Source organism: Haliotis rufescens, unplaced genomic scaffold (assembly GCF_023055435.1).
Source record: "Haliotis rufescens isolate VD_foot unplaced genomic scaffold, xgHalRufe1.0.p SCAF_10, whole genome shotgun sequence".
NCBI lineage: Eukaryota > Metazoa > Mollusca > Gastropoda > Lepetellida > Haliotidae > Haliotis > Haliotis rufescens.
This window is the reverse complement of record NW_025963780.1, coordinates 34,810,367-34,836,179: the sequence shown is the minus strand read 5'-3', so window position 1 is coordinate 34,836,179 and position 25,813 is coordinate 34,810,367. Positions and strand designations below refer to the sequence as shown.

The 25,813-nt window shown below is 41.3% G+C and overlaps 2 protein-coding genes across 2 annotated transcripts; both read right to left on the bottom strand.

Annotated features, from left to right (window-relative positions):
- Window positions 1-582: 582 nt before the first annotated feature.
- Window positions 583-8,814, bottom strand: LOC124131133 (uncharacterized protein 7-like). The gene is made up of 4 exons (XM_046494225.2): window positions 8,719-8,814; window positions 6,914-6,976; window positions 4,638-4,787; window positions 583-726 (listed from the first exon to the last, which is right to left on the bottom strand). The coding sequence occupies exons 2-4, from the start codon at window positions 6,966-6,968 to the stop codon at window positions 602-604; spliced, it is 330 nt and encodes a 109-aa protein (XP_046350181.1). The 5' UTR covers window positions 6,969-6,976; window positions 8,719-8,814; the 3' UTR covers window positions 583-601.
- Window positions 8,815-16,537: 7,723 nt separating this feature from the next.
- On the bottom strand, window positions 16,538-21,296 carry LOC124131132 (uncharacterized protein 4-like). The gene is made up of 4 exons (XM_046494224.2): window positions 21,155-21,296; window positions 20,722-20,796; window positions 19,897-19,938; window positions 16,538-17,021 (listed from the first exon to the last, which is right to left on the bottom strand). The coding sequence occupies exons 1-4, from the start codon at window positions 21,279-21,281 to the stop codon at window positions 16,735-16,737; spliced, it is 531 nt and encodes a 176-aa protein (XP_046350180.1). The 5' UTR covers window positions 21,282-21,296; the 3' UTR covers window positions 16,538-16,734.
- Window positions 21,297-25,813: the final 4,517 nt, after the last annotated feature.

Here is a 25,813-nt window from a genome sequence, read left to right as displayed (position 1 = left end):
CACCTGGAATCACATTTCATAATGATTCAAAGGCCCATGTTCATTTTCTTGTGGCAATGGTTTTGCACCTTTTATGTAAATTGTGTGAGTGACGGTTGCTACCGGTAGGGCAGACACGCTTACCCTTTTTGCGAAGACCTGATATCATCACTAATTTTCAGTGATCCGTTCATATAATTGTCACCACTCTTTTGCCTTTTAGGGGGCACGGGTGGCCCAGTCGTCTAAGGCGCCGCGATTCGCTGTTCAGAGTTGCGTCCCCTGGACACGCCAGAAACCTCTGATTGTGGGTTCGAATCCCGGTTCACCCCGATTATGTTTCTAGGTTTGTCAGCACCATACCCGTGCTCCTGGGTTTCACCGAAGTAGTAAATGTCTGAGACCTGCATCACTTCGGGCTTTCCTCCCACATTCAGCTGACACGCCGTGATATAACTAGAATACTGTTAAAAGCGGCGTTAAACCCAACTCACTCACTCACTTTTGCCTTTAACGCCCAATGGAATCAGTTTCGGCAGATAATCGAATCTGATTCTTCTCTAAAGTCGACGTTCCATATTCACGAGACAACAGGACATGACATCGGATAAATACGTTTTATTCAGGCGTGATCACAGACGCACTTGCTCTGGTTTAGAGTGGTGCCTGACGGACAGTACCGAGTCCTCCACCGTCCGTGAATAAAGTGCTTGTACTTCCGGCCACTGTAGGGTTTCATGTCGCATCCTGCAAACCAAGAGATAGTATGACTAAGCACTATAAAACTGTACTTCACATGAGACACGAGACGTATTTCACCTTATGAAGCAGATTTGTTTCCATAATGGATTTCAGCTAGTTGGAGCAAAGCTCAGTGATGACGTTTTTGGACAGGAAAGGAGTGAGTGGTGTGGTTTTACGCCGTTTTTAGCAATATTCCAGCAATATCACGGCGGGGGACACCAGAAATGGGCTTCGCACATTGTACCCATGTCGGGAATCGAACTAGGGACTTCGGCGTGACGAGCGAACGCTTTAACCACTCGGCTACCCGACCGCTCCTGGACAGGAAAGATGTACAGCGAAATAAACGCACACTGACAAAGAAAGAACATAATTGTGGTCTGAGGCCATGACGTACATGAATTGCAGAACGTTTGCTGGCCATATAACGTGATCCCAACAAGATTTGCACCATTTGCCTTGATATTAAACTTATCAACGACACAGATTTATATTTATAAAGTGTTATAACTAGTATCCTATCATATATGACAATAGTGTTTTAATTAATATAGTAATGACAACGAGGGCACGGGTGGTCCAGTCGTCTAAGGCGCTGCGATTCGCTGTGCAGAGTTGCGTCCCTTGGGCACGTCAGAAACCTATGATTGTGGTTCGAATCCCGGTTCGCCCCGATTATGTTTCTAGGTTTGTCAGCTCCACGTGCTCGTGGGTCTCACTTCGGGCTTTCCTCCCACATTTAGCTGACACGCCGTGATATAACTGGAATACTGTTAAAAGCGGCGGTAAACACAACTCACTCACTCACTAGTAATGACAACAGGAATAATAATTATTTTGGTATAACTTCTTGCTTATTACGATGGTAACACGCCAACTGATGGAATATCAACCTTACTTCAGCATATAGGTTTTCCTTCGTAATTTAATCAAGCTGAACAATATACAAAACTTGTTGCAGCACAAATTGAGTAAAAGACACAACGCTAGTGAGTCTTAAATGAATGGCTTTCAATCACAATTCACTGGTAAGTGAGTGAGTCTTGTTTAACGCCGCTTCGAACAGTATGTTCACACCACTATCATTACGTCACTCACACACTGTCATACCGTCGCTCCCACTCTATCATAACGTCACTCCCTTCTATCATAACGTCTCCCCCTCCAACATAACGTCACTCCCTTCTATCATAACGTCACCCCTCCATCATAACGTCACGCCCCTCCAACATAACGTCACTCCCTTCTATCCAAACGTCACCCCCTCCACCATAACGTCACCCCCTCTATCATAACGTCAGGCGGGGGATACGGGTGGCCCAGTCGTCTAAGGCGCCGTGGGACATCTTTTGTAACTGTCTTTTGCCTTTGGATCCCTTTTACGGTCAATCGACCCTTTACGGCCAATCTACCCTCTACGATTAATCGACCCTTTACGGTCAATCGACCCTTTACGGTCATTAGGGCTAGTTACATATTTGGTGGTTAATTAATTGTGATAGGGTAGGTTTTACCGAAATTTATCCTTAGCCCTTGGATCCCCTTTAAGATCAGTCATCCCTTTACGATCATTAGCTGTTGGATATTCGCTCAGTGGCTTTAAGTTTCTATAGCGGCTCCTAATATTCTTTACACAAAAACGTCAAAACAGGAGGATGAAACGTCCCTGGAACATCCACACAAGCCATTTTCACCCGCTTCATTTGTTTAGTAATGATTCAAAAGCCGACTAACCCTTGTGGCGTCACTAGCCATGCGTATGCCTTTCATCGTTCCTTACTATGACCCTCCTTATCCTGACAGTGTTCCTTCCCACCCTTTTCTGTCACAAAATCACCCGACGTATTATTTAATACCCTGTCATTCATGCGCATCCGTGAAATAGAGGTCTGGCGTCTGACGCCTAGAGCCGTTTTTGGTTTGCGCCATATCGGCTTATCACTCACCTCTCTGTATTTTGGAGATTACGGAATTGGACGAGTGTGTCAAATGGCATCGGGATCATTCGTCAGTGTCCCTGGACTACAGTCACGAGGCACCATGCCTACCCGTAAGCTTCGTAAGTGTCTGTCACCTATTCGACCTTTTCCGTTAGTTCCGTAACGTCTTAGGCATAACTAAGTAAAGTTTAACAGTGTGGACGTAGCTCAGTCGGTAAGCTGTCGGGGTAACGACGGGTTTTGACAAAGACTGCCAGATTGTCTTAGTGACATGTGACCTACGGCAGAGTTCGTCATCCCGAAAAGTTGTGGGGCTGTATCCTAAAGATGCTCCATCATTAGGTCAGTCCAACACTATCATAACGTCACTCACACACACTATCATAACGTCACTCCCACACACTATCATAACGTCACTCCCACACACTATCATAACGTCGCTCACACACACTATCATAACGTCACTCCCACACACTCATAACGTCGCTCACACACACTATCATAACATCACTCCCACAATATCATAACGTCGCTCACACACTATCATAACGTCCTTCCCACACTATCATAACGTCACTCCCACACACTATCATAAGGTCGCTCTCACACTATCATAACGTCACTCACACACACTATCATAACGCCACTCCCACACTATCATAACGTCACTCCCACACTATCATAACGTCGCTCACACACTATCATAACGTCACTCACACGCTATCATAACGTCACTCCCACACACTATCATAAGGTCGCTCTCACACTATCATAACGTCACTCACACACACTATCATAACGCCACCCCAACACACTATCATAACGTAACTCCCACACTATCATAACGTCGCCCAAACACTATCATAACGTCACTCCCACACTATCATAACGTCACTCCCACACTATCATAACGTCACTCCCACATTATCTTAACGTCACTCCCACACACTATCATAACGTCACTCCCACACTATCATAACGTCACTCCCACACACTATTATAACGTCGCTCACACACACTATCATAACGTCACTCCCACACTATCATAACGTCACTCCCACACACTATCATAAGGTCGCTCTCACACTATCATAACGTCACTCCCACACTATCATAACGTCACTCCCACACCCTATCATAACGTCACTCCCACATTATCTTAACGTCACTCTCACATTATCTTAACGTCACTCCCACACTATCATAACGTCGCTCACACACTATCATAACGTTACTCCCACACTATCGTTAAGCCACTCTCACTCTGTTATAACGTCACTCCCCTCCATCATAAGGTCACTCCCACACAATCATAACGTCGCTCCCTCTCTATCATATTGTCACGCCCACACAATCATAACGATTGTCCCACATTATCATAACGTCGCTCTCACACTATCATAACACCGCTCTCACACTATCATAACGCCACTCACACACACTATCATAAGGTCACTCCCTTTATGGTAATCCTGTTTCGAGTCTGTGACTGAGATGGGTTAAACGCCGCTTTGAACATTATTTCAGTTATACCACGGAGGTCCAGTTCATTGTGGGACCTGAACTGACAGAGACGTTTTAGGCGTTAACCACTTAGATGAAGCACCAACTCGAACAGAGAAGGTACGAAAAGAACGCAACTCTACTCATCATGATCAATTTCATCTCCTTAGACATCTGGGCCACCTATACCCTCGTGAGGCCTAGCTTTGGTGTCTTGATATTTGTTTGTTTTTTGTAAAACGCCGCATTTAGCAATATTGAAGCTATATGAGTCTTGACCAGACAATCCAGTTATTGACATCATCGGCATCAATCCACGCAATTGGGATACGATGACATGCATCAACCAAGTCAGCGGGCCTGACGACCCGATCCCGTAAGTCGCCTCTTACGACAAGCATCGTCGCCTTTTACTGCAAGCATGGGTTGCTAAAGGCCTATTCTACCCCGGATCTCCAGGGGTGAACTAACCGTTTGTCAGGGTTACACATCCGCAATGCCCTTCGCTGAAGATAGTTCCTGGTGGACAGGGCATTATATGAACCCCGGTACTATCTCTCGAAACGTAGTGAACCAAAGACCGCTTTAACATGAAGAGATGGCATTTGACCTTCTTGTTCTCTGAAATGAGAATATAAATAAAAAACAGTTCCAAAATTATACGAATTCTCGAAACACTATCAAATAGTGATGATACCAGTTATCCTGCCGCCCACCAATGGAACCCATCACACATTCACCAAATTATTTCTTCACCTGTTCACACGTATTTCCATATCCATTTCCTTATTATTTTGGGGTAAGACATCAAGGCAAAAAGTAAGCATCCCCATGGGCACCAATTGCGCTCACCGTCCTGCTAATCTGTTTCTCTATGCAAGTGAATAAGAATTTCGGCTCGGAGAGTCAAAATGGTTAATTTAGCCAAGAAGTTTGAATTAAGCTTAATGTATGTCGGTGATTTGATATCGTTTGATACCCGTAAAATATCCAATTCCCTTCCACTGATATAGCCACCTGACCTAGAAATTAAGGTGACCAGTAAGACCGCTTCATCTGTTTCATTTTTAATCCATGCATGAAGATTAAGAGTGACAAAACATTTTCCACAAGACTGTATGATAAGAGGGGTGACTATAACTTTCCAATAGTCAACTTTCCCTTTATGTCGAACAATATTCTAGGTAAAATCGAGCATGCTCTTTCTACGAAGATTTCAAAGAGCTTCAAACAACTCTTGCTGATTCAAGGCCTCAGTAAAATTTCAAAATCGTTAATGGTAGACATGTGGAAGACGTTTCCAAATTTGATGCGCCAGTGACAAAAATAATGTCCGATGCAATTTAACATTTGACGTGTACCATCTGTTCCAGTGGGTTTTTTCAGGTTAACAATTGACTTGCCGTTGCATGTGTTTGTGACGGATGCCACCGGTTGGGCAGGATACGACCATCTTTTCGCGGAAGCCTGGTACCGGCACTATTTGATAATGATTCATAAACACATGCTCATCATATAGTCGAAATCGTTTCTGATGAATATGAAAAATGAAAAATATTTTGTGGCTTTTATTTAAATACATGGAACGAAAGCATGCTGGAGTTAAAGAGTCAAATCTATTTGATGTAGATTTTATGAGGGAGTTCGCTGGCCTTGAGGCCGATTTGAACAGTATTTCAACAACTGTCTTAAGGCCATGTTTTCACGCGATAAATTGAATAGGTATTTTGAGATTCTAGTATCTCGACTAATCCAGTGTACATAGTTATGACCTACAGGCTACTTGGTCACTCCATAAAATAAAGCTAATTGTGCGTACGATATCTTTATATATAGATTCCACCGAAACGTTGAACAACAATATTACACTCGGTTATTTTTCGTTGTGGTCGTTAATGTATAACTACATCCATATGTAAACTGTTCCAATGTCATTTAAATCAGATTTTTTATTTCGATTTTATATCTCTCAAACTAACATTCGCAAGAGGTCACGTTTGATGAATCCTCAACGAACCTTGACTTACCATTTTTTAAGCCAATTTGATGTCAGCTTCTAAAACGATTCAGTTATATCACATAATTAATTTTGTCAACTCGAACCCTTGGCTGTCGCATTTTATGCTCAGTAATTTTTTACCACCTCTGCCCCGATTCGGAAACACACTTCCTTCGCTTCCTACATCCTTTTGGACGAAGATGTCATGATGTACAGAAGCAACAGGGTGTAAAATACCCACAAATACAGGGTGTAAAGTACCCACAAATACAGGGTGTAAAGTACCCATAAATAGGGGGGGTAAAATAGCCACAAATACAGGGTGTAAAAAAACCACAAATACAGGGTGTAAAGTACCCACAAATACAGGGTGTAAAGTACCCACAAATACAGGGTGTAAAGTACCCACAAATACAGGATGTAAAGTACCCACAAATACAGGGTGTAAAGTATCCACAAATACAGGTTTAAAAGTACCCACAAATCCATGCTGAACTGCCCGTTTCTTTTCTTTATCTTTATACAGAAATGAGATCTACTGCTTCGAATGCTTCCTCGTTCGTAAAGAGTGTAAAGGAGCCTTCATGTTTCAACGTGACCACCTGTAGAGGGTTTCTTCCCGTCTTGGTGAAGAGAGGGATGGAATCAATATATTTCCAGAGGATGCGTGACCTGTACACCTGGATCGCGGAAAATCTACTACAGTATAGTTCCACACAATGTTGTAGCTAAGCACGCGAATACTTACCAACAGCAGTTAAACAGATGAGCGTCAGGCACAGATATCCAACAAGGCACTTCATGGCGGATCCTGGAACGCAGACATACACACGGGTAATTATAGATAGATAGATAGATGGATGGATGGATGGATGGATGGATGGATGGATGGATGGGTGGGTGGATGGATGGATGGATGGATGGATGGATGGGTGAATGGATGAATGGATGATGGATGGATGGATATATATGAAATATACACGACCGCCTCCGTTGTCTAGTGGTAGAGCGTCCGCCCGGAGAGCGGAAGGTCCGGGGTTGTTACCCAGCCTGGTGCTCGGCATTAAGGGGCTAAAACAAGGACTGGTCGGCTCGGAATCAGTATACTGTGTCTGAGTGGGGTATTCATTTTAAACTGCGGCATGGTATCTCAGTGAGCTAGCACTATAAATCGGCATCAGTACGGACTAGTACAAGCAGCCACACAGACACACACACGTACATGCACGTCGCTATATAAGTGCAATAATCTTGGACGCGACGTTAAACCCAATTTCACCTCACCTCACCTATAATATACACACCACGCAATTGCATATTTCTGAAGAGTGTTTTATACTTGGAAAACGGAGACCTTATTACAAAAAAGTAGAGTGTCTGGGTTAACTGGTCTGTGTTTGAATCAGAGAGTATGGTATCATGGCGTTATAAGCAATATTCCCATTGTACCCATATAGGGAAGCGAACTCGGGCCGGTTGCGCGACGAGGGGACACTTTAACCACAAGGCATGCCCATGGGTCGATTTAACCCATGCAATACGATTTTGAATTACTGCAAATATCTCCCTCTTTCATTCATAAGAGTCTGCACTTTCGTTGTTCTTCACTCAACGTGCGACAGTCCCATAAAAATGGCAATAGTGTCATGAAAATATACTGCAGGGCAAAACAAAGTATACACAAGGAAATTGGATTTGTTGAAGAATTTACAAACGTTATCCAAATGTTACTAGGCTGAAAAGAGTCGTCGAAACACTGCAAATTTAAGGTCAACAACACATCTATATTATAATGTACCTCGTATCAAATACATCACATCGAAAAAAAAACATTTTTGTTTGTTTCATTTTTAGCCAACATCTAACACGGATAATACCTTTTTTGCCCGGCAGTTTACTGTTCCAGAATGACCGGGACAACCAGCTGTATGTCTGTTAAAATACATTTGCCATCACCGTTATAGAAGCGAGATCTATGTACAGGTCTTGTATTTGATGACACAGGATAATCCGTCAACACTACACCACCTTTGTCATAAGGGATCAGTATATTAACCGTGTGCTACACGCTTCGGCTTTCAAAAACAATATTCACAATATACAGAAATATCGCAAACATAATATTAATATTCCACTGAGAGTGAAAGGCAAAATAGCGGGGGAAATTATTAGAATAAATGACTGAAATCAGTGATGACTGTGTTCGCGAAAAGCGCAAGCATGTCCTGCCCTACCCGAGTCTTACTTATCCACAAGAAAAGCTCTCTCGATATTCACAACACTACCCTTGTAAGCATTTTACTTGAAACAGTTCATGGCTTGTCATAAAAGTTTTCGACCCGAAAATATTCATATTCAAACTAAGAAACAGTTGAAAAGACATTTTTATATGAATTGACACAATCGCCTTTGTAAATCATTCTACTACAACTACTATATACCCATAAATATTGCTTTGGACATGCATTGTTAAGAATTGATAGAAAATACAAATGAAATGTACTGTTCAAATCCTGTCTAACGAAAAAAAAGAAATAACAGTAATTAACCTACCTTCCGATACACAAGGTATTTTGTGCACAAAGAATAAAACTTTTAAAGAAGAGATACTAGTTGAACATTTCTCAAGTGCCACGCATCCATTAAAGTGTCAGAAACAATGTCTTTGTTTCTGACATCGTGTTGGAAGATGTAGGCTATTAGCATAGGGTTGGGCTGGCTCTCGGGGGACGTCATAAAAACACGGTTAACGTTGGCGTCAGTACCCGTATGGAATGTTTCGACTCCGTGTCCTGACTAGAACACTTCAAATGTGATGAAAATACCGCATCATATATATTTAAAGGGGGCACGTGTGGCCCAGTCGTCTAAGGCGCCGCAATTCGCGAGAAACCTGTGATCCTGGGTTCGAAGCCCGGTTCGCCCCGATTATGTGTCGAGACTTCGAGATGTCAGCACCATTCCCTGCTCGTGGGTTTCAACAAAATGGTAAACGACTGAGACCTGCATTATTTCGGGCTTTCCTCCCACATTAAACTGGAATAACTGGAATACTGTTCAAAGCGGCGCTAAAATCAACTCAATCACTCACTCTATAATTAAAGTGAGTGAGTGAGTTTAGTTTAACGCCGCATTGATCAGTACTTCGTCGTGTCAACTTGATGTGGGAGACGGTTACCACTCAAATGATATGCACAACCAGGACCCACTTCCTCAAAGCGATTTTAGCGCTCAGATGATCGTAACTCCCATACTTTAACATAGGCTAACGACAGTCTTAGCGCTAAGATCGCTTTGTGAAAGTGGGCCCTGGTGTATGGTCCACACTCCGTCGCAGTGGTGACTCAGCTTAACACCACTGCCACAGGCTAATTTGCATATCACGTGACCGGACTTTTCTCTTGTTTGTAAACAAACGCGCTTTTTCAGAAATCAGTATAGAACGGACTAATGCAAGTATTTGGGGGCGCTTTACATATTGTTTTGCATAACTATATAGATATGCTACTACAACTGAGACAGTGAGTCGCATGACAATATATATTTATGCATCAAAGTGACCGTGTCGCTAGCTCTCCGTTTGGCTTCGATGACAGCACGTGGAGCCGTACAACCAATGTAAACATAGGATAACTACGCAAAAACAAGTAGATTTTTACGTATTTGCATACTTTCTCAATGAAGGTTAACCATTCTTTGACATTTGTTTATGAAAATGTGTAGACTTGTCAAACATGAAACGGATGAAAAGCATATGCAATATCTTGAATGGACTGTGAAAGATGTGACGAATCGTCACATGGCGCTGGCCTGTGGCAGAGGTACTATGCTAGCTCGCTGCCGGCCGCATGGAACTCTGGGTAGGAGAGTGGTGTATGGTCCTGACAAACATAGAAAAAAATCTCTAAGCTTCGAAGAAATAAAGATCTGTCCCTAGTGAATATATTGGGGGACTTACAAGTGGCGTATAATTTTACATAAAATATTTCGTTTTATTTGAAAATTAAAACAAGCTTGGGATTTTCTATCATAATGTTCTATGGGTTACATTGTAACCGTCGGAGAAGGAATATAACCATTCTCAGTCATTCGTCACCACTCGCCCCTTTCCGTCACCTGCAAGAAGACTCGTCCCCCTATCGATGAATGTTATGTGCGAAAATACGACAAACCAATCAGAATGCGCGTATGATTTCAAGTTCTTCGTCAAAGAATCGCTCAGAAATAACTTTTGGTTTTACATATGTTTTGCATCTAAAAAAATACCAAAGACACAGTTAAATGTGTTCAATCATACTGTATAATTCCGCACGTCCCGAAGTGCTTTAAATTGCATCTGAAATATATATAATATATGGGGAAAATGTGTGAACCATTACGCAACGAGTTGACAACTGTTTTAGGTATGCCCGTTTGCGCTAAGACGGAACCCGGTCGCAAAAATAGCTCCGAGAGGGGCACGAGTCGCGATTCGGCTTGTCCCGGAATAACACGAGTTGGTCACGAATGCATTCTCAGTAAGAATAATTCCTCCATATTCGTTCCCTACGGACAATATTGTTTTGCGCTTTGTATTGATTGTTTATAATGTAAGATAGGTTGATGGTAGTTAGACTGTATACAAATCATGTATATCCTATGAGCATGAATTTCACCATCTAAATGACATAAACAAATGAATGTGAATAGCATCTGTTTGTGTAGAACTCTTAGTTGCAAGTTCTGTGGAACGGGATCGGGTGGTCAGGCTCGCTGACTTGGTTGATGCATGTCATCGATCCAAATTGCGTGGATCTATGCTAATGATATCAATCAGTGGGTTTTCTGGTACAGTCTTGATTATTTACAGACCGCCGTCATATAGCTGGAATATTGCTGAGTGCGGCGTAAAACAACAAACCAACAAACCAAATGTGGAGGGTATGACCTTTTTTAGTAATATTCCAGAAAATTTTAAGGTGAAAGAATCGGCTCACACGTTGTACATTTGTTGAAAATCGAACCCGGGCCAACGAGCGATAAATGGAAGCTTTGATCACCACTAAACAGTCCAAACAACAACTAAAACATTGACATCACCGCCACCACAGAAGGCAAAGATTTCCCATCAGCTGTTTTTACCCTTGAAGATCCGGGGTAGAATAAGTCTTTAGCCACCCATGCTTGCCGTAAAAGGCGACTATACTTGTCGTAAGAGGAGACTAATGGGATCGGGTGGTCAGGCTCGCTGACTTGGTTGATGCATATCATTGATCCCAATTGCGAGGATCGATGCTCATGGTGTCAACCACTGGATTTTCTGGATCACATTATTTACAGAACGCCGTCATATGGCTGGGATATTGATGAGTGCGGCGTTAAACAAAAACAACAACAAAAAAAACATCAGCTGTTATGGCCTTAGTGTTCTGGGATGCCGTAGGTCTCATCATGGTGGACTATCGTCCAAAAGGCAAAAAAAAGCGAAGCATATTTTGCACTTCAGAGGCAAAAACGGGATGAAATTAAGACTAAGAAAGTTGGGAGTTGAGAAAGGGTATGCTTTTCCATCAGGACAATGTACCAGTGCACAAATCAGGCCTGGCCTCAGCTACAATCCACGCGTTGGGCTTTGAATTCCTTCAGCACCCACAATATTCTTCTGGTCTGGCCCCGTCAGACTTCCATCTCTTCCAAAGGGGGCACGGGTGGCCCAGTCGTCGAAGGTGCCGCGATTCGCTGTGCAGAGTTGCGTCTATTGGGCAAACCAGAAACCCATAATTGTTGGTTCGAATCTCGGTTCGCCCCGATTATGTTTCTAGGTTTGTCAGCACCATACCCGTGCTCGTGGGTTTCACCGAAGTGATAAATGTCTCAGACCTGCATCACTTCGGGCTTTCTTCCCACATTAAGCTGACACGCCGTGATATAATTAGCATACTGTTAAAAGCGGTGTTAAACCCAACTCACTCACCCATCTTTTCCAAACATAAAAGAAAGCTCCAGCCTGAACCAATTTCGACTCGTGCAGAACGTTTTCAACAGCCAAGAGAAGGAATTCCACCAATCTCATTAAAATCAGATATTAATTCTCGCTACCGTTAAACGGAGATCTGAGGACATCGCATTGCGCGAACTTTGACCGACCAATGGAATGGCCAATCAGAAGGCAGCTTTCTCGTGCTTTACGTCATTTCTAATTGGCGACAACGCTTCGAAACATATTTTGACAAAGTCTCGATTACAAATTTGAAACCTGAACATAAGAACATCCTGGAATGGCTAATAGATGGGCTAGATGGTATGGATTCAGTCGTTAAACCCGTAACTATCGTTCGAATAAAGTTTTCGAGGTTGCATGATTAGAAATCACATTCCGACTGTCACTTTCATAATCTGGTAAGCGACGCTCTGATTGGTCGGATGAAAGGTCGTTCTGACGTGACCCATGATGGGATGTCTTCAGATCTTTGTTTAGCGAGAACTAAGGTCTGATTTTAATGAGATTGGAATTCCACGAAACTGGGATAAAATCCCCGAACACCATTTGTAATCGTGTGTCAGCGTGGAAGGGGATTATGTTGATTATTCTCTGGTCAAGTCTTTCTATGTGAGACGCAGAACTTATCAATCAACCCTCGCACGTCATACATCGGTTGACCTGAGTGGTCCATACGTACGAATGAACCCCATTGCTAATTAGATTCACTTATTGATTCAATCATGAATAACAGCATTTTAATGAAAATACTTGACTACTTGTACGTATTGTTAGTACCCTATAAAAACTGAAACACGTTCCTTGCCACGTAATTTTGAGTTTTTCTGTTTGTATATGACGGCAGGTAATCGAATAATCGAGTCTGGACCAGATAATCCAGTGACTGACATCATGAGCATCGATCCACTTGCCTCACTGGCCCCCTTGAAATTCAGAATAGGTTATTTTTAAAAGGTGTTCTTAGCATTATTAGCGTTTAATGGGATACAAGAGTGAGCGTGTGAGGGGAAGGGGGGGGGGGGGGGGTTAAACGCTTTTATTACCGCGGAATGTTGGGGAATCCCATGTTATTCCATATTACAGTCGAGGGAATTCCCATTCTGCTCACCTTTATCGTCATGCACAGGACCTTTTAACGAAATTTATGCATATGCATCGTCCAAACCACCATTCGAGGCCTAAGGCCGAGAATGAATTAAACAGCAAACATGCAGGCTCCCTCGCCTGTTTTATCCCTGGGTTACACAAATTTCATGTCTTCTGTTTCATTTCTAAATGTGTTTTCTCGTTCACTGGAAACTAATGTTTGAATCTCGCGGCTAATGACCATCTCATTTGAAATACCCGCCTTCACCCGGACACATTTGTTCTGGTTCGTTACAGTCTGAATGTTGCAGTTCATCTCGCTTCTTGCCTTAATTGACAGACATTGTGAACTTTGTTTGATGATACTCTCCGTTGATTGGCTTCTGACTTAGTGGGCGTGTCAAGTATTGTGCATAAATTAAACAATCACCTGACGCCACAGTATATATTCCCACACATGGAACATTTATCATTTTCTTCATTTTTGTCTGCTTTGATTTATAAAATTGTTTTTGAATAAACAATCGTATATAACGTTTTTTGCTGTCGAATGAATCGAAAAATCAATGAAAAAATATTGTTTGCACATCGGTTTTTCGATTAAAACCTCAATAATTCGAAGAAAATACACAGTCAATCCTTAAACATTGATTTGCTCTTATTACAGTTTGAGTATATTAATATGACGTCATTGACGTAATATTAGATCTGACTGTAACGTAAGCCACATTCATATTTTCGGACATCAAACAATAAACATCCGTCGTAAGATAGGAAATACATCACACGTGCGCTCTTTCTTAATTAATGTCAGTTGTAGTGCCTTTATTGTCAGAAGATCTAGACTGGCTTTGTCGTTAGATCATACGGGCACACGTGATGTCATAGTACCGGCATATCTCCGTTAATGCACGAATGATTGAGCGGTTTTCAACGTAATTTGTTGTAATTCTGTAAGAAACATAGTAAACCCTAACTGGACATGACATGACTTGACGTTAACCAAATTAAGATCGAGTTTATCAGTAGCCCACCAGCTACAGCAAACATTCAATTAGGTTTTAAACATTCTGTGTCTTAATTAAGATTCGAAACCGGTACAATTCATTCGAAACCGATCCGTTGGGTTCGTTTCGAATTTGTACAATTCACAGATATCGGAAATAACAGGTTATTCTCCACTCCAGCTTGAAAAAGTAAGAGTTTTAACGCGAACCCCTTTGTAATAGCGAAAGTGTAAGTAATGTGGCTTTGATTGAGCGTAGTATTACTAACAGGTTAAATGGTCGAATTCAGGAATCGTTGGCGTTCAGATTTGTACACTTGCTTATATTTTCGCAAACCAATATAATACACTGCCTGGCAAAAGAAAGTATACACCCATATTTGATGGTGGCTTAGAGTGTGAAACAAACAAGAAGGTGTGTCGAAAGGGATTATTGCACTTATATAGCGACGTGCCTGCTCGTGTGTGTGGCTGCTTGTACTAGTCCGGACTAATGCCGATTTTATAGTGCCAGCCCACTGAAATACCATGCCACAGTTTAACACGAATAACACAGTATACTGACTCCGAGCCGACCAGTCCTTGTTTTAGCCCCTTAATGCCGAGCGTCAGGCAGGGTAACAACAAGTACCATCTTTTAACGTCTTTCGAACCCCTGACCTTTCCCTCTCTGGAGAGACGTTCTGTCCACTAGACCGCGGTCTTAAACAAGAAATGGTTATTCGATGGTGATGTCTTTGATACGGATATCGTCGTTGTCTTTTGGACATTAGTATTAGGTGTTTTGGCCTAGAAACGTATGGAAAATATTCGTCATTATTTGGTCAAACCAACTTTGTATACTTTCTTTTGCCCAGCGGTTTACTTAACTTTGTTAAATTTCTTACAATAAAATTGTCTCGTTACCATGTAAGCATTATTCTAAGAGACTTCCCTTGGTAAAATGAAGCGACCCTTGCAACGTGTAGTTATAATACACACCGCAATTATGACCCTATAATGTCCTTCGGACAAAGATGCCCAATCATGGTGACATGGTAGATATTACGTCGTAGTATGATGTCATAGTGAGTGGGTGAGTTGGGTTCAACGCCGCTTTTAACAGTATTGCAGTCATATCGCGGGGTGTCAGCTTAATATGGGAGGAAAGCCCTAAGTGATGCAGGTATCAGACGTTTACCACTTCGGTGAAACCCACGAGTACGGGTATGGTGCTGACAAACCTAGAAACATAATCGGGGCGAACCGAGATTCGAACCCACAATCATAGATTTCTGGCGTGTCCATGGGACGCGACTCGGCGCCTTAGATGACTGGGCCACCCGTGCCCCCTATGATGTCATAGACGAACTGAATTTGCCACATTCATTTAGTCGTTGTTCGTCAGGTTTCCTGTACAAATATATTGCCACGTTTGCTTACAAATGATAGGATCCACAAGAAGGTATTAGGTACCGTTTATCAGTAAAATTTGTATTTGAAATTGACCACCGCGTCGTATTTTTTCAAATAAATAAATTCCTTCGCGAGGAAACGATCATAAAAAGAATCATTGTAGATGACGTAGGTGAGGTGAAATGGGGTTTAACGTCGCGTCCAAGATTATTGCACTTATATAGCGACGTGCATGCACGTGTGTGTGTGGCTGCTTGTACTAGTCCGGACTGATGCCGATTTTTAGTGCCAGCTCACTGAGATACCATGCCGCAGTTTAAAATGAATACCCCACTCAGACACAGTATACTGACTCCGAGCCGACCAGCCCTTGTTTAAGCCCTTTGATGCCGAGCGCCAGACAGGGTAACAACAAGTACCCTCTTTTAACGTCTTTTGGTATGACTCGGCCGGGGATCGAACCCCGGACCTTCCGCTCTCCGGGCGGACGCTCTACCACTAGACCACGGAGGCGGTGGGTAGATGACGTAGAATGCAGGCTTCTAAAATGTCAAGGTAGATACACAACCGGACATATAAATGTGTACACCCATGTTTGCTGGTGGCTAGAAATGAAACAAGCAATTGTTCAATTCTGTGGCGATGCATTTGATGCGTGTATCATAGTTGTATATTTGAGCTTAAGTTTGCAGCGTTTCGGCGAGAGTTTCAGTTAGTAACGTTTTGATGAAGTTTGTGCGTTTTGATCAAATTCATTTTTCAAGTTTATGTCTTCTTTGGCCCGGTAGTTCACCTGATTCGACCACTAAAACAAAACCATGCCATACAAGTATACATTAAGTGTTTTATTTATGTGATGAATATATGCCACTGTGATATGAACTACATAAAATACAAAGTCGGTGTTGGGAGATACGTTTATCGACACACATTTTGGGAAGAGTACAGGATTCTCCAACGAACACGTCGTTTCCGAAAAAAGGCTTCAAACTATCAAAATCAAAACATTGGTCGATACGCCTCTACAACCGACATTGGATCATTTGGTATATCCAATGGTGATGATGACAGAGAAGACAGATGGCGGTGGGGGAGGCAGCGTTTACATCATTGACAGTATCGCTGGGAAGTAGATTGACCTCGAACCCACACCTTGTGCCCCTCTCATACGATTTACAAACATCATATCCACGGGGTTTAGATCCGCATTCTTTGCTATTAGCATCTGCTGGACCGGCGAGACCTGCGCGGTCGGGTCCATCAGCATGTCCATTGCGGCCAGGTCAAAGTATTTGTCTCCCATCATCATCAGGTAAGGATTATTGAATAAGCTTTTCTGGGCCGGCCTCACCAGTCCAGCTACTCCCTTGGAGGCTACCCGGGGGGCTCCTGAAGAGAGATTCCATTGTGACATTTGCATGAAGGAAAGGTTTGAAAGGTATTCTCAACAACTGATACGCAAAATAATGTTGTTGAATGTTCACATTTTGATTGAGAATGTATTATGATATTATAACACTGAAAATGTTTCGGTGAATCTACATGTAACATGCATATTACACGAATCTTTACACACATATCTAAATGCGTGGACGTCTTTAAGTGTATATTGACATCTATCTCTGAACATGTCTTAGCGAGTAAATTTCGCTATAAATCTCGACATGTCTTAACTTATTTCTATGCACGTTTCCAGAAAGCTCTACACGTATCCTCTACATCTAATTCTAAAGGAACTTCAGAACATACTTCTACACGTATAATTATCTCTATTTATCCTCGGAACGCATCTCTACACGTGTCCTCTACATCTAATTCTAAAGGTACCTCAGAACATACTTTTACACGTATAATTATCTCTATTTATCCTCGGAACGCATCTCTACACGTGTCCTCTACATCTAATTCTAAAGGTACCTCAGAACATACTTCTACACGTATAATTATCTCTATTTATCCTCGGAACGCATCTCTGCACGTATCTTCTACATCTAATTCTAAAGGAACTTCAGAACATACTTCTACACGTATAATTATCTCTATTTATCCTCGGAACGTATCTCTACACGTGTCCTCTACATCTAATTCTAAAGGTACCTCAGAACATACTTTTACACGTATAATTATCTCTATTTATCCTCGGAACGCATCTCTACACGTGTCCTCTACATCTAATTCTAAAGGTACCTCAGAACATACTTCTACACGTATAATTATCTCTATTTATCCTCGGAACGCATCTCTGCACGTATCTTCTACATCTAATTCTAAAGGAACTTCAGAACATACTTCTACACGTATAATTATTTCTATTTATCCTCGGAACGCATCTCTACACGTGTCCTCTACATCTAATTCTAAAGGAACTTCAGAACATACTTCTACACGTATAATTATCTCTATTTATCCTCGGAACGCATCTCTACACGTGTCCTCTACATCTAATTCTAAAGGTACCTCAGAACATACTTCTACACGTATAATTATCTCTATTTATCCTCGGAATGCATCTCTACACGTGTCCTCTACATCTAATTCTAAAGGAACTTCAGAACATACTTCTACACGTATAATTATCTCTATTTATCCTCGGAACGTATCTCTACACGTGTCCTCTACATCTAATTCTAAAGGTACCTCAGAACATACTTCTACACTATAATTATCTCTATTTATCCTCGGAACGCATCTCTACACGTGTCCTCTACATCTAATTCTAAAGGTACCTCAGAACATACTTCTACACGTATAATTATCTCTATTTATCCTCGGAACGCATCTCTACACGTGTCCTCTACATCTAATTCTAAAGGTACCTCAGAACATACTTCTACACATAAAATTATCTCTATTTATCCTCGGAACGCATCTCTGCACGTATTCTCTACATCTAATTCTAAAGGTACCTCAGAACATACTTCTACACGTATAATTATTTCTATTTATCCCCGGAACGCATCTCTACACGTGTCCTCTACATCTAATTCTAAAGGTACCTCAGAACATACTTCATGTCATGTCATGTCATGTCATGTCTAGGTTCGACAGCCGTACTTTCGAAGACTTTCTCCAATATCCGTACTAGAAGCGATTTACTTATCCAAATATCTATCAGTTCCCGCTGTGTTCCACGGCCACAAAATCAAAATTCTGTGGTAATTATTTTGCAAATTCTGCAATCACGTTTTGATAGTTCTGGGCACAATTCTGCCAACGATTAAGTTTTATTTTCGTGAATTTCCTAGTTTTGCGCCTCTTTTGCTTGGGAACCAGGTGATCATATGTCCACATTTGACCAAAAATGATGATTAAGCATTTTCTTTCCAAACGTGTGCTTTTCTAAGATTGTTGTAAATTTCATGAAGCTTCTGTTGCACGAAAGTAGTTTTACATTGATTCTATGTCCAAACACTCATATGTGGCTTAAAACTAGACTGTTTCGTGTCTATGACTACTTCTATGTCCAATCAAATTATTAACACACATCGTGTGACAAGGCGATAGGACCGCATAGTTCCAAATCATTTGGAGATAGAACCATTTGGTTATCATTTATAAACTGTAGAATGTGAACAATGGGAGTGAATTTTATGATCTGTCAACTGATATACTGAATAAAATGCTGTCTGAAGTATGTGATCTCTTATGTGGGTGAAAACTTTGGTCCAGAATAATTAAAATACGCCAGTTGAGTTTACTAATAGAGATAGAACAGTATGGATCTGAAAACAATGTCCTAACTTCTTTGGTACTCTTACATAAAATAAACATAAATCTGTAAATGAGAAGATAGATAATTACTTTTGCTTAAAATAAGATATAAAATAATTGGTATTTGTTTGTTTTATGTGAAATAGATGATTGTTTTTAGGTTGATAGTATACAGAACTTCAATTTTTAAAATATCATTTACTCAAACCTTTTAATAGTGGACATATGACATTATAGTTCTTAGGCGACGAGTGCGACAGGCATTTTTATGATAAACTTATCCACTACAAAAATAGCATATAGAAGTGACTCTGGCGTGACAGTTATGCACGTTCGGTAAGCAACAGTACAAAAGTCAACTTCACTTCAAAGCGGATCAAATATCCCTTTACATGTTCAAAACCAACTTTCGACTCACATGTTAAAATTCTACAGTCTTTTTTTTCAAGACATCTACATTTCTGCACCATTTCCGCATTTCTACCAAATATTCCGCGGAATCGCGGATTACACCTGGGACTAACCTATACTTTATTTAACATATAAAGCTCACCTGCAGGGGGTCCTGGCAAAAAGGCCGGTCTTAAGGGCACGCCTATAGAAAAACAGGAAATGTATTCAGTTTGAAAAAGTTACTTAAATAGTATGTTATTCATATATAAAAATAAGCTAAATCTAAGCATCGGTCCCAAAAGTAGAAACTTTGCCTTACGTTCTTAGAACCTAGGTGGTTAACAGGATATCGTTATTCCCCTTCTTTAAAATACCCCACGATTTCCTGCGGGGGACACCAGGAATGGGCTACACACATTGCAGCTATTCGGGGAATTGTAACCAGGAAATAAACCTCTAGGCTACACCACCGCCCCACCACAGCACATCCCTAATGATTGCAACTCGTTCGCATGTAGAACTCCTTTTAATTGCTGTCTAAGCTCAGCTAGAAGACGATCATACATCATTGAAGGTAGTAACAGTGAGTGAGTATGGTTTTACGCCGCTGTTAGCAATATTCCAGCAATGGGGACACCAGAAATGGGCTTCTCCAGAAATGGGCTTCACACATTGTACCCATGTCGGGAATCGAACCCGGGTCTTCGGCGCCATGAGCGAACGCTTTTATCTAAAGGCTACCAGACCGCCCCGAAGGTAGTAACAGCATTTATCATATCATTTATCATTCAACATAATGATGCTATAGGCAAACACATATTTCGGCAGAAGGAAAACCCAGAGAACGCAGACAGTAGACCTTCACTTCGTTGGTTTACCTTCCAGCAGGATTCTGGCCCTGAAGAACCAAGGATCATAATCAAACGAATCTGGGGTTCGAACCCGGGATGGAAAAGGTGACAAGAACAATGATGGAAGTACTCACTCTGCGCAGATGCAACATAAGCTGTTGTGCAAAGGACTGCCAAGAAAATGAGGCTATTCATTGTGATGTTTCGTCCTGAAAGTTATGATAATCATTATATACATCAACATTACATTTACATGGCATGTAATTGTTTAAACGCAGTCAGTATACTACACTCATTATGAAAACCGGTATGAACTCTCCAGGTATATATTTATAAATATACATAGGTGAAGATATACTCCCCATGGAGCTGAGAATGAAATTCGAGCACACTGATCAGGGCAATAATAACATAGCGCCATGAGCATTCACTTGGTAAATAGAATCTGACGCATTATAAAAGGACTTATTTTTCAAATAGATTTGATACTTTAAGATATTAAATGTGTTTATCGTATATACACCTTAATACAACATGAAAACAGCCAAATAAACAAATGTGATTTACCTGTAAGGTATATGAGCCTCAATATTCCCCTGCCTGCCTGTTCTGGAGCAAAAGTTGCACTGACACTAGTTAATAAATGACATAAATCTAATGAATGTGTCTGAGGCCTTGCTGGTGAGTCAAACATTAACCCATAAAAAAGTTTCATGACAAGGCACACCCTTGTTATAATTGCTGCATGTCTTCCCAATTGCGCACAGTCCAGCGTCAAAGGGCAGCATTGTATAAGCTGAGGTGTCAGCCTTTTTGACGTTGAACTCGTGGCATTTGACAGTTTATAGCAACTTGTATGTCATAGTAGGGAACTAACACAAGCTTCAGTGATTCGGAGTTACAGATGAGGTATTTAAAACAGGGCCATTGATTGGTTTATACATTAATTACTTTCGTGCGAGTGTGTCTATTGCTATTGGGGCGTTGAAACACAAATCTGTCTTTTTTTATGACCTCCACATATATCAATTCCAGGATGCTCAACGGCGAAAGCTAGCTCGTGTACGTTGTGACAAAGTGACAATGAATAATGTTTAAGTAAAAAGGGGATGGGTTTTACAGAAACGGTTAGTCGTTCACATTTGCACACTCACATCACTGGTTTACATTGGTAGAATATTTTGTAGAATTTTAATAAATGTTTGTAAAGTTCCATTTTGTCAAAAATAATCTCGGTGGATGGGTGGAGGCGGTTGCTTGGATTTTGAGATATTTTTTTATCACTACTACAAAAAACATTCTGTGAAGGAGAAGCCAAACACTAAATTTTGTTTTCACTACACATCAGTTTCACAACATCAGACAATGTCCATCGAACGGCCTAAAATATTTTTGGGGATTAAAACCTGAGGTTAGGATTTTTTTCAAGTTTTTGTTGTCTAGACAATGGGTTTCCTAAAATCAGAACAGCGAACAGGTAACTAATAACGTGAATGTAAACAACGCTGACAGTGGATATTAGATTGATGGGCGACTGCGCTCGACTATCTCATCTCTCGAGGCCCTGCCCCAAAAATGTTACATGTGTAGCCATTCTTGGCTTTGTTCGGAATTTGCCTCTGTTGTCGAGTATGGTAGGATAAGATGATTATGTGAATGTAATATTTTCTAGCGCCCTGCAGACAGCCTAGGTTTAGTGTCCCACCGAGGTAACGAGACTTATGAGTAGCCGGTATTTAAGAATTATCCACGTTTTATCCATACGTACGATTAAGCGAAGGAGAAGAAGCAATTAACTTAAAAATTATTTGAAATTTCAGAATATGAAGCATCAGTGAAAAACATATGTCCCATGCAATTCCCTATTTTGACTCGACCATATGTTCCCTCGTTTTTTTACGTGAATTATTGACTTGCCTGTGCATTTGTTTGTGACGGACGCTACCGGTTGGCCATGATACGGTAAAATTGTCCTGCACACATTGTATCATCACTATTTGATAGTGATTAATAACCAAATGCTTATGATATTGTCGGAGTCGTACAATGGACTTCTAATGGACAGATGTTTTTTATGAGTATAGAAATGGTTTATGTCGCTCTTTTTGTATTGAAATCAAAGGATGTCAGTGTCATTTGAATGACAAATTAATTTTGAGAATTGTCCAGACTCATGATCATCATATTTCGGAGCTTTTTTCCTGGTGTGTAAATAATTAAATTGGTCATAAAAGAATTTAGTGGGCTAGAAGCAGTGGTCAGAGATCTTGTGTGAATCTATGAAGATGCATTAATGTGTTATTGAACCTCAATTAACAAATGTACCATTAAATTCGTATGAATTTTCTAAGGTACATTAATGAGACATTAACTTAATGGAGGTGTGGGGTACCATTATCATATCTAATTATGTGTGCTGATACGTTAAAAAGATGCAGGGGTTCAATGAAAAAGGTGTTGCATTGAACCCCGAAATCACGTTTAAGTGCATCACAAAATGAACGTCAGAAGTTACCAGTCATCCAAGTCGAGAGAACTTCTGCTACCCGTCCCATTTAGCAGATGAAAGGAAGGAGTGTTTGTTTGCTGAAACGGAATTGTGGTACAAATTGTAGGAGATTGTCCTAATTTTATGGCACGTTAATGGAAATCTTACACTTAAGGGCGGTGGGATAGCCTAGTGGCTCAAGCGTTCGTTCGTCACGCCAAAGACCCTTTTCCGATTCCACACATAGGAACAATGTCTGAAGCCCATTTCTAGTACCATTTGTTTTAGCTTTGGGGCGGTTTTGTACAACCAATTTAATGCCGCCTTTAACTAATGAATGAGTGAGTGAGTTGGATTTTAACGCCGCTTTTAACAGTATTCCAGTTACATCACGGCGTGTCAGCTTAATGTGGGAGGAAAGCCCGAAGTGATGCAGGTCAAGGACGTTTACCACTTCGGTGAAACCCACGAGCACGGGTATGGTGCTGACAAACCTTGAAACATAATCGGGGCGAACCGGGATTCGAACCCACAATCATAGGTTCCCAGGGGACGCAACTCTGCACAGCGAATCGCGGCGCCTTAGACGACTGGGCCACCCGTGCCCCCGCTAACTAATGACACATTTATGAGATCAATCTAGTGTTTTGAAATTAGATATAGTCCGATCGCTCGGTACCAAATTAAAATAAGAGTTATCTACTTTACATTGGGACTACATAAAATTTCAAAACACAGTAGGTTTATCTCCATCTACCATGACGGTAACAGCGCTTTGAAAACGATGCTTGCAACTATACAGGGTACAAAGGTCTGCTATTTTAGAACATTCCGAAAGGGGGTCACAGGTAGTGATATATATATATAACAAATATTACTAATGTTCAACATTAAAATACATTTTGACACGAGGGATCTGATTTGACCTGTAAATTTTAAGATTTCGCGGATTTGACGCCAGCGTGTGAAGGAAAAGTGACAGTTGTGGCCCAGAAACAGTGGTTCATGTATGATTTGTTTAATTGTGCGTCTTCTGAAATGAGTTTTATCAAGTTTAATAAGTTGTTAGGATCAAGTTCCTGTTATGTGACTTCAGTGATGTCGGGACATTGTTTCCGTGGCCTTTAGAAGAGAGGAGTGTTTTCTGATGAACTTTCAAATCCCCTCCTGTCAAATCCTTACGATGGTGGTTGACAGAGATGACAATGAATATCGATCATAAAAAGATTTGTAAACAGCAACTTGTCATGAATAAAGATTTTTCAAACACTTTTTTTTATTATGTTATATTTTCCTTTCATTAATGGTTGTTTCAATGAGGGGGGCACGGGTGGCCCAGTCGTCTAAGGCGCCGCGATTCGCTGTACAGAGTTGCGTCCCTTGGGCACGCCAGAAACCTATGATTATGGCTTCGAATCCCGGTTCGCCCCGATTATGTTTCTAAGTTTGTCAGCACCATACCCGTGCTCGTGGGTTTCACCGAAGTGGTAAACGTCTTAGACCTGCATCACTTCGGGCTTTCCACCCACATTAAGCTGACCCGCCGTGATATAACTGGAATACTGTTAAACCCAACTCACTCACTCACTCACTGTTTCAATGAGGACATTTTCTGTTCCTAGTGTGTTCGCTATCGAAATGGTCCTTACAGTTTCATAAACGTTATCATTTGCATGCAAAATATGTGCCTTCCTTTAGTCTTGTAATCTCATCATGTTATCGCCAAAGACATTCGATATGAAACTAACGTATTTCCTCTACTGGACGCTAGGCCGTCTACTAATTTCGCGAGAGCCTCTGAAACCCAGCTAGTGATAGAGGAAATATTGGTACGTCTTACAGTTCCTAGGGTTGATCGATCGGCCGCCATTTTTTATGAATCGATATGTAAGCAATTGGTGTATTCATACGAACGTGTGATAAGGTTCAATATATTTAAAATGGGTTTCCGTAGCAAAATAAACTTCTTTTAACCAAGTAAATTCACGCATTCTTCAATGTCATGGTAGAATGAGAATTTAATCACACATTATTTTTTTTTACTTATGAACCCATTCGTTGATGAAGGTTTTATACAACTGGGTCAGTAGTCAAAGGCGGTGTGTCTCATGAATTACGTCCTTTATCTGCCAGGGTCCGGGGTTGAGGGTTCAAATGCCAGATTAACTTGTTTGTTTGTTGTTTAAAGCAGCACTCAGCAATATTCCAGCTATATGACGGCAGTCTGTAAATAATCGAGTAATGGACCAGACAATCCAGTGATTGACATCATGAGCGTCGATCCACGCAATTTGGATACGATGACATGCATCAACCAAATCAGCGAGCCTGACCACCCGATGCCGTTAGTCGCCTCTCACGACAAGCATAGTCGCCTCTACGGCAAGCATGGGTTGCTGAAGACCTATTCTACCCCGGATCTTCACGGTCCCCAGATTAACGAACATTATGATCTTTGATTTGCACTATATCCCTGCTCATGAGTTTCAGTTACGTTGTATTACAAGCCCACGTAAAATTAATATGTATCCTTCTTTTTTTTAAATGCGATTTTCCTAAGAACGGACAGTTCTCGAGTTTTGGATGCGATTCGCTAGAACGCTATATCCATTCGTTCGTGAAGATTCCGGGGTAGAATAGGTCTTCAGTAACCCATGCTTGTCGTAAAAGGCGACTAACGGGATCGGGTGTTCAGGCTCGCTGATTTGGTTGATGCATGTCATCGATCCCAATTGCGT

Coding starts and splice junctions, on each gene's coding strand:
- LOC124131132 (XM_046494224.2), bottom strand. CDS start 21,281: ATGTTTGACTCACCAGCAAGGCCTCAGACACATTCATTAGATTTATGT. Junction 20,797..21,154: donor GAGGCTCATATACCTTACAG/GTAAATCACATT, acceptor CATAACTTTCAG/GACGAAACATCACAATGAAT. Junction 19,939..20,721: donor TTATGTTGCATCTGCGCAGA/GTGAGTACTTCC, acceptor GTTTTTCTATAG/GCGTGCCCTTAAGACCGGCC.
- LOC124131133 (XM_046494225.2), bottom strand. CDS start 6,968: ATGAAGTGCCTTGTTGGATATCTGTGCCTGACGCTCATCTGTTTAACT. Junction 4,788..6,913: donor CATCTGTTTAACTGCTGTTG/GTAAGTATTCGC, acceptor TTCTCATTTCAG/AGAACAAGAAGGTCAAATGC. Junction 727..4,637: donor ATGTGTAACCCTGACAAACG/GTTAGTTCACCC, acceptor CTTGGTTTGCAG/GATGCGACATGAAACCCTAC.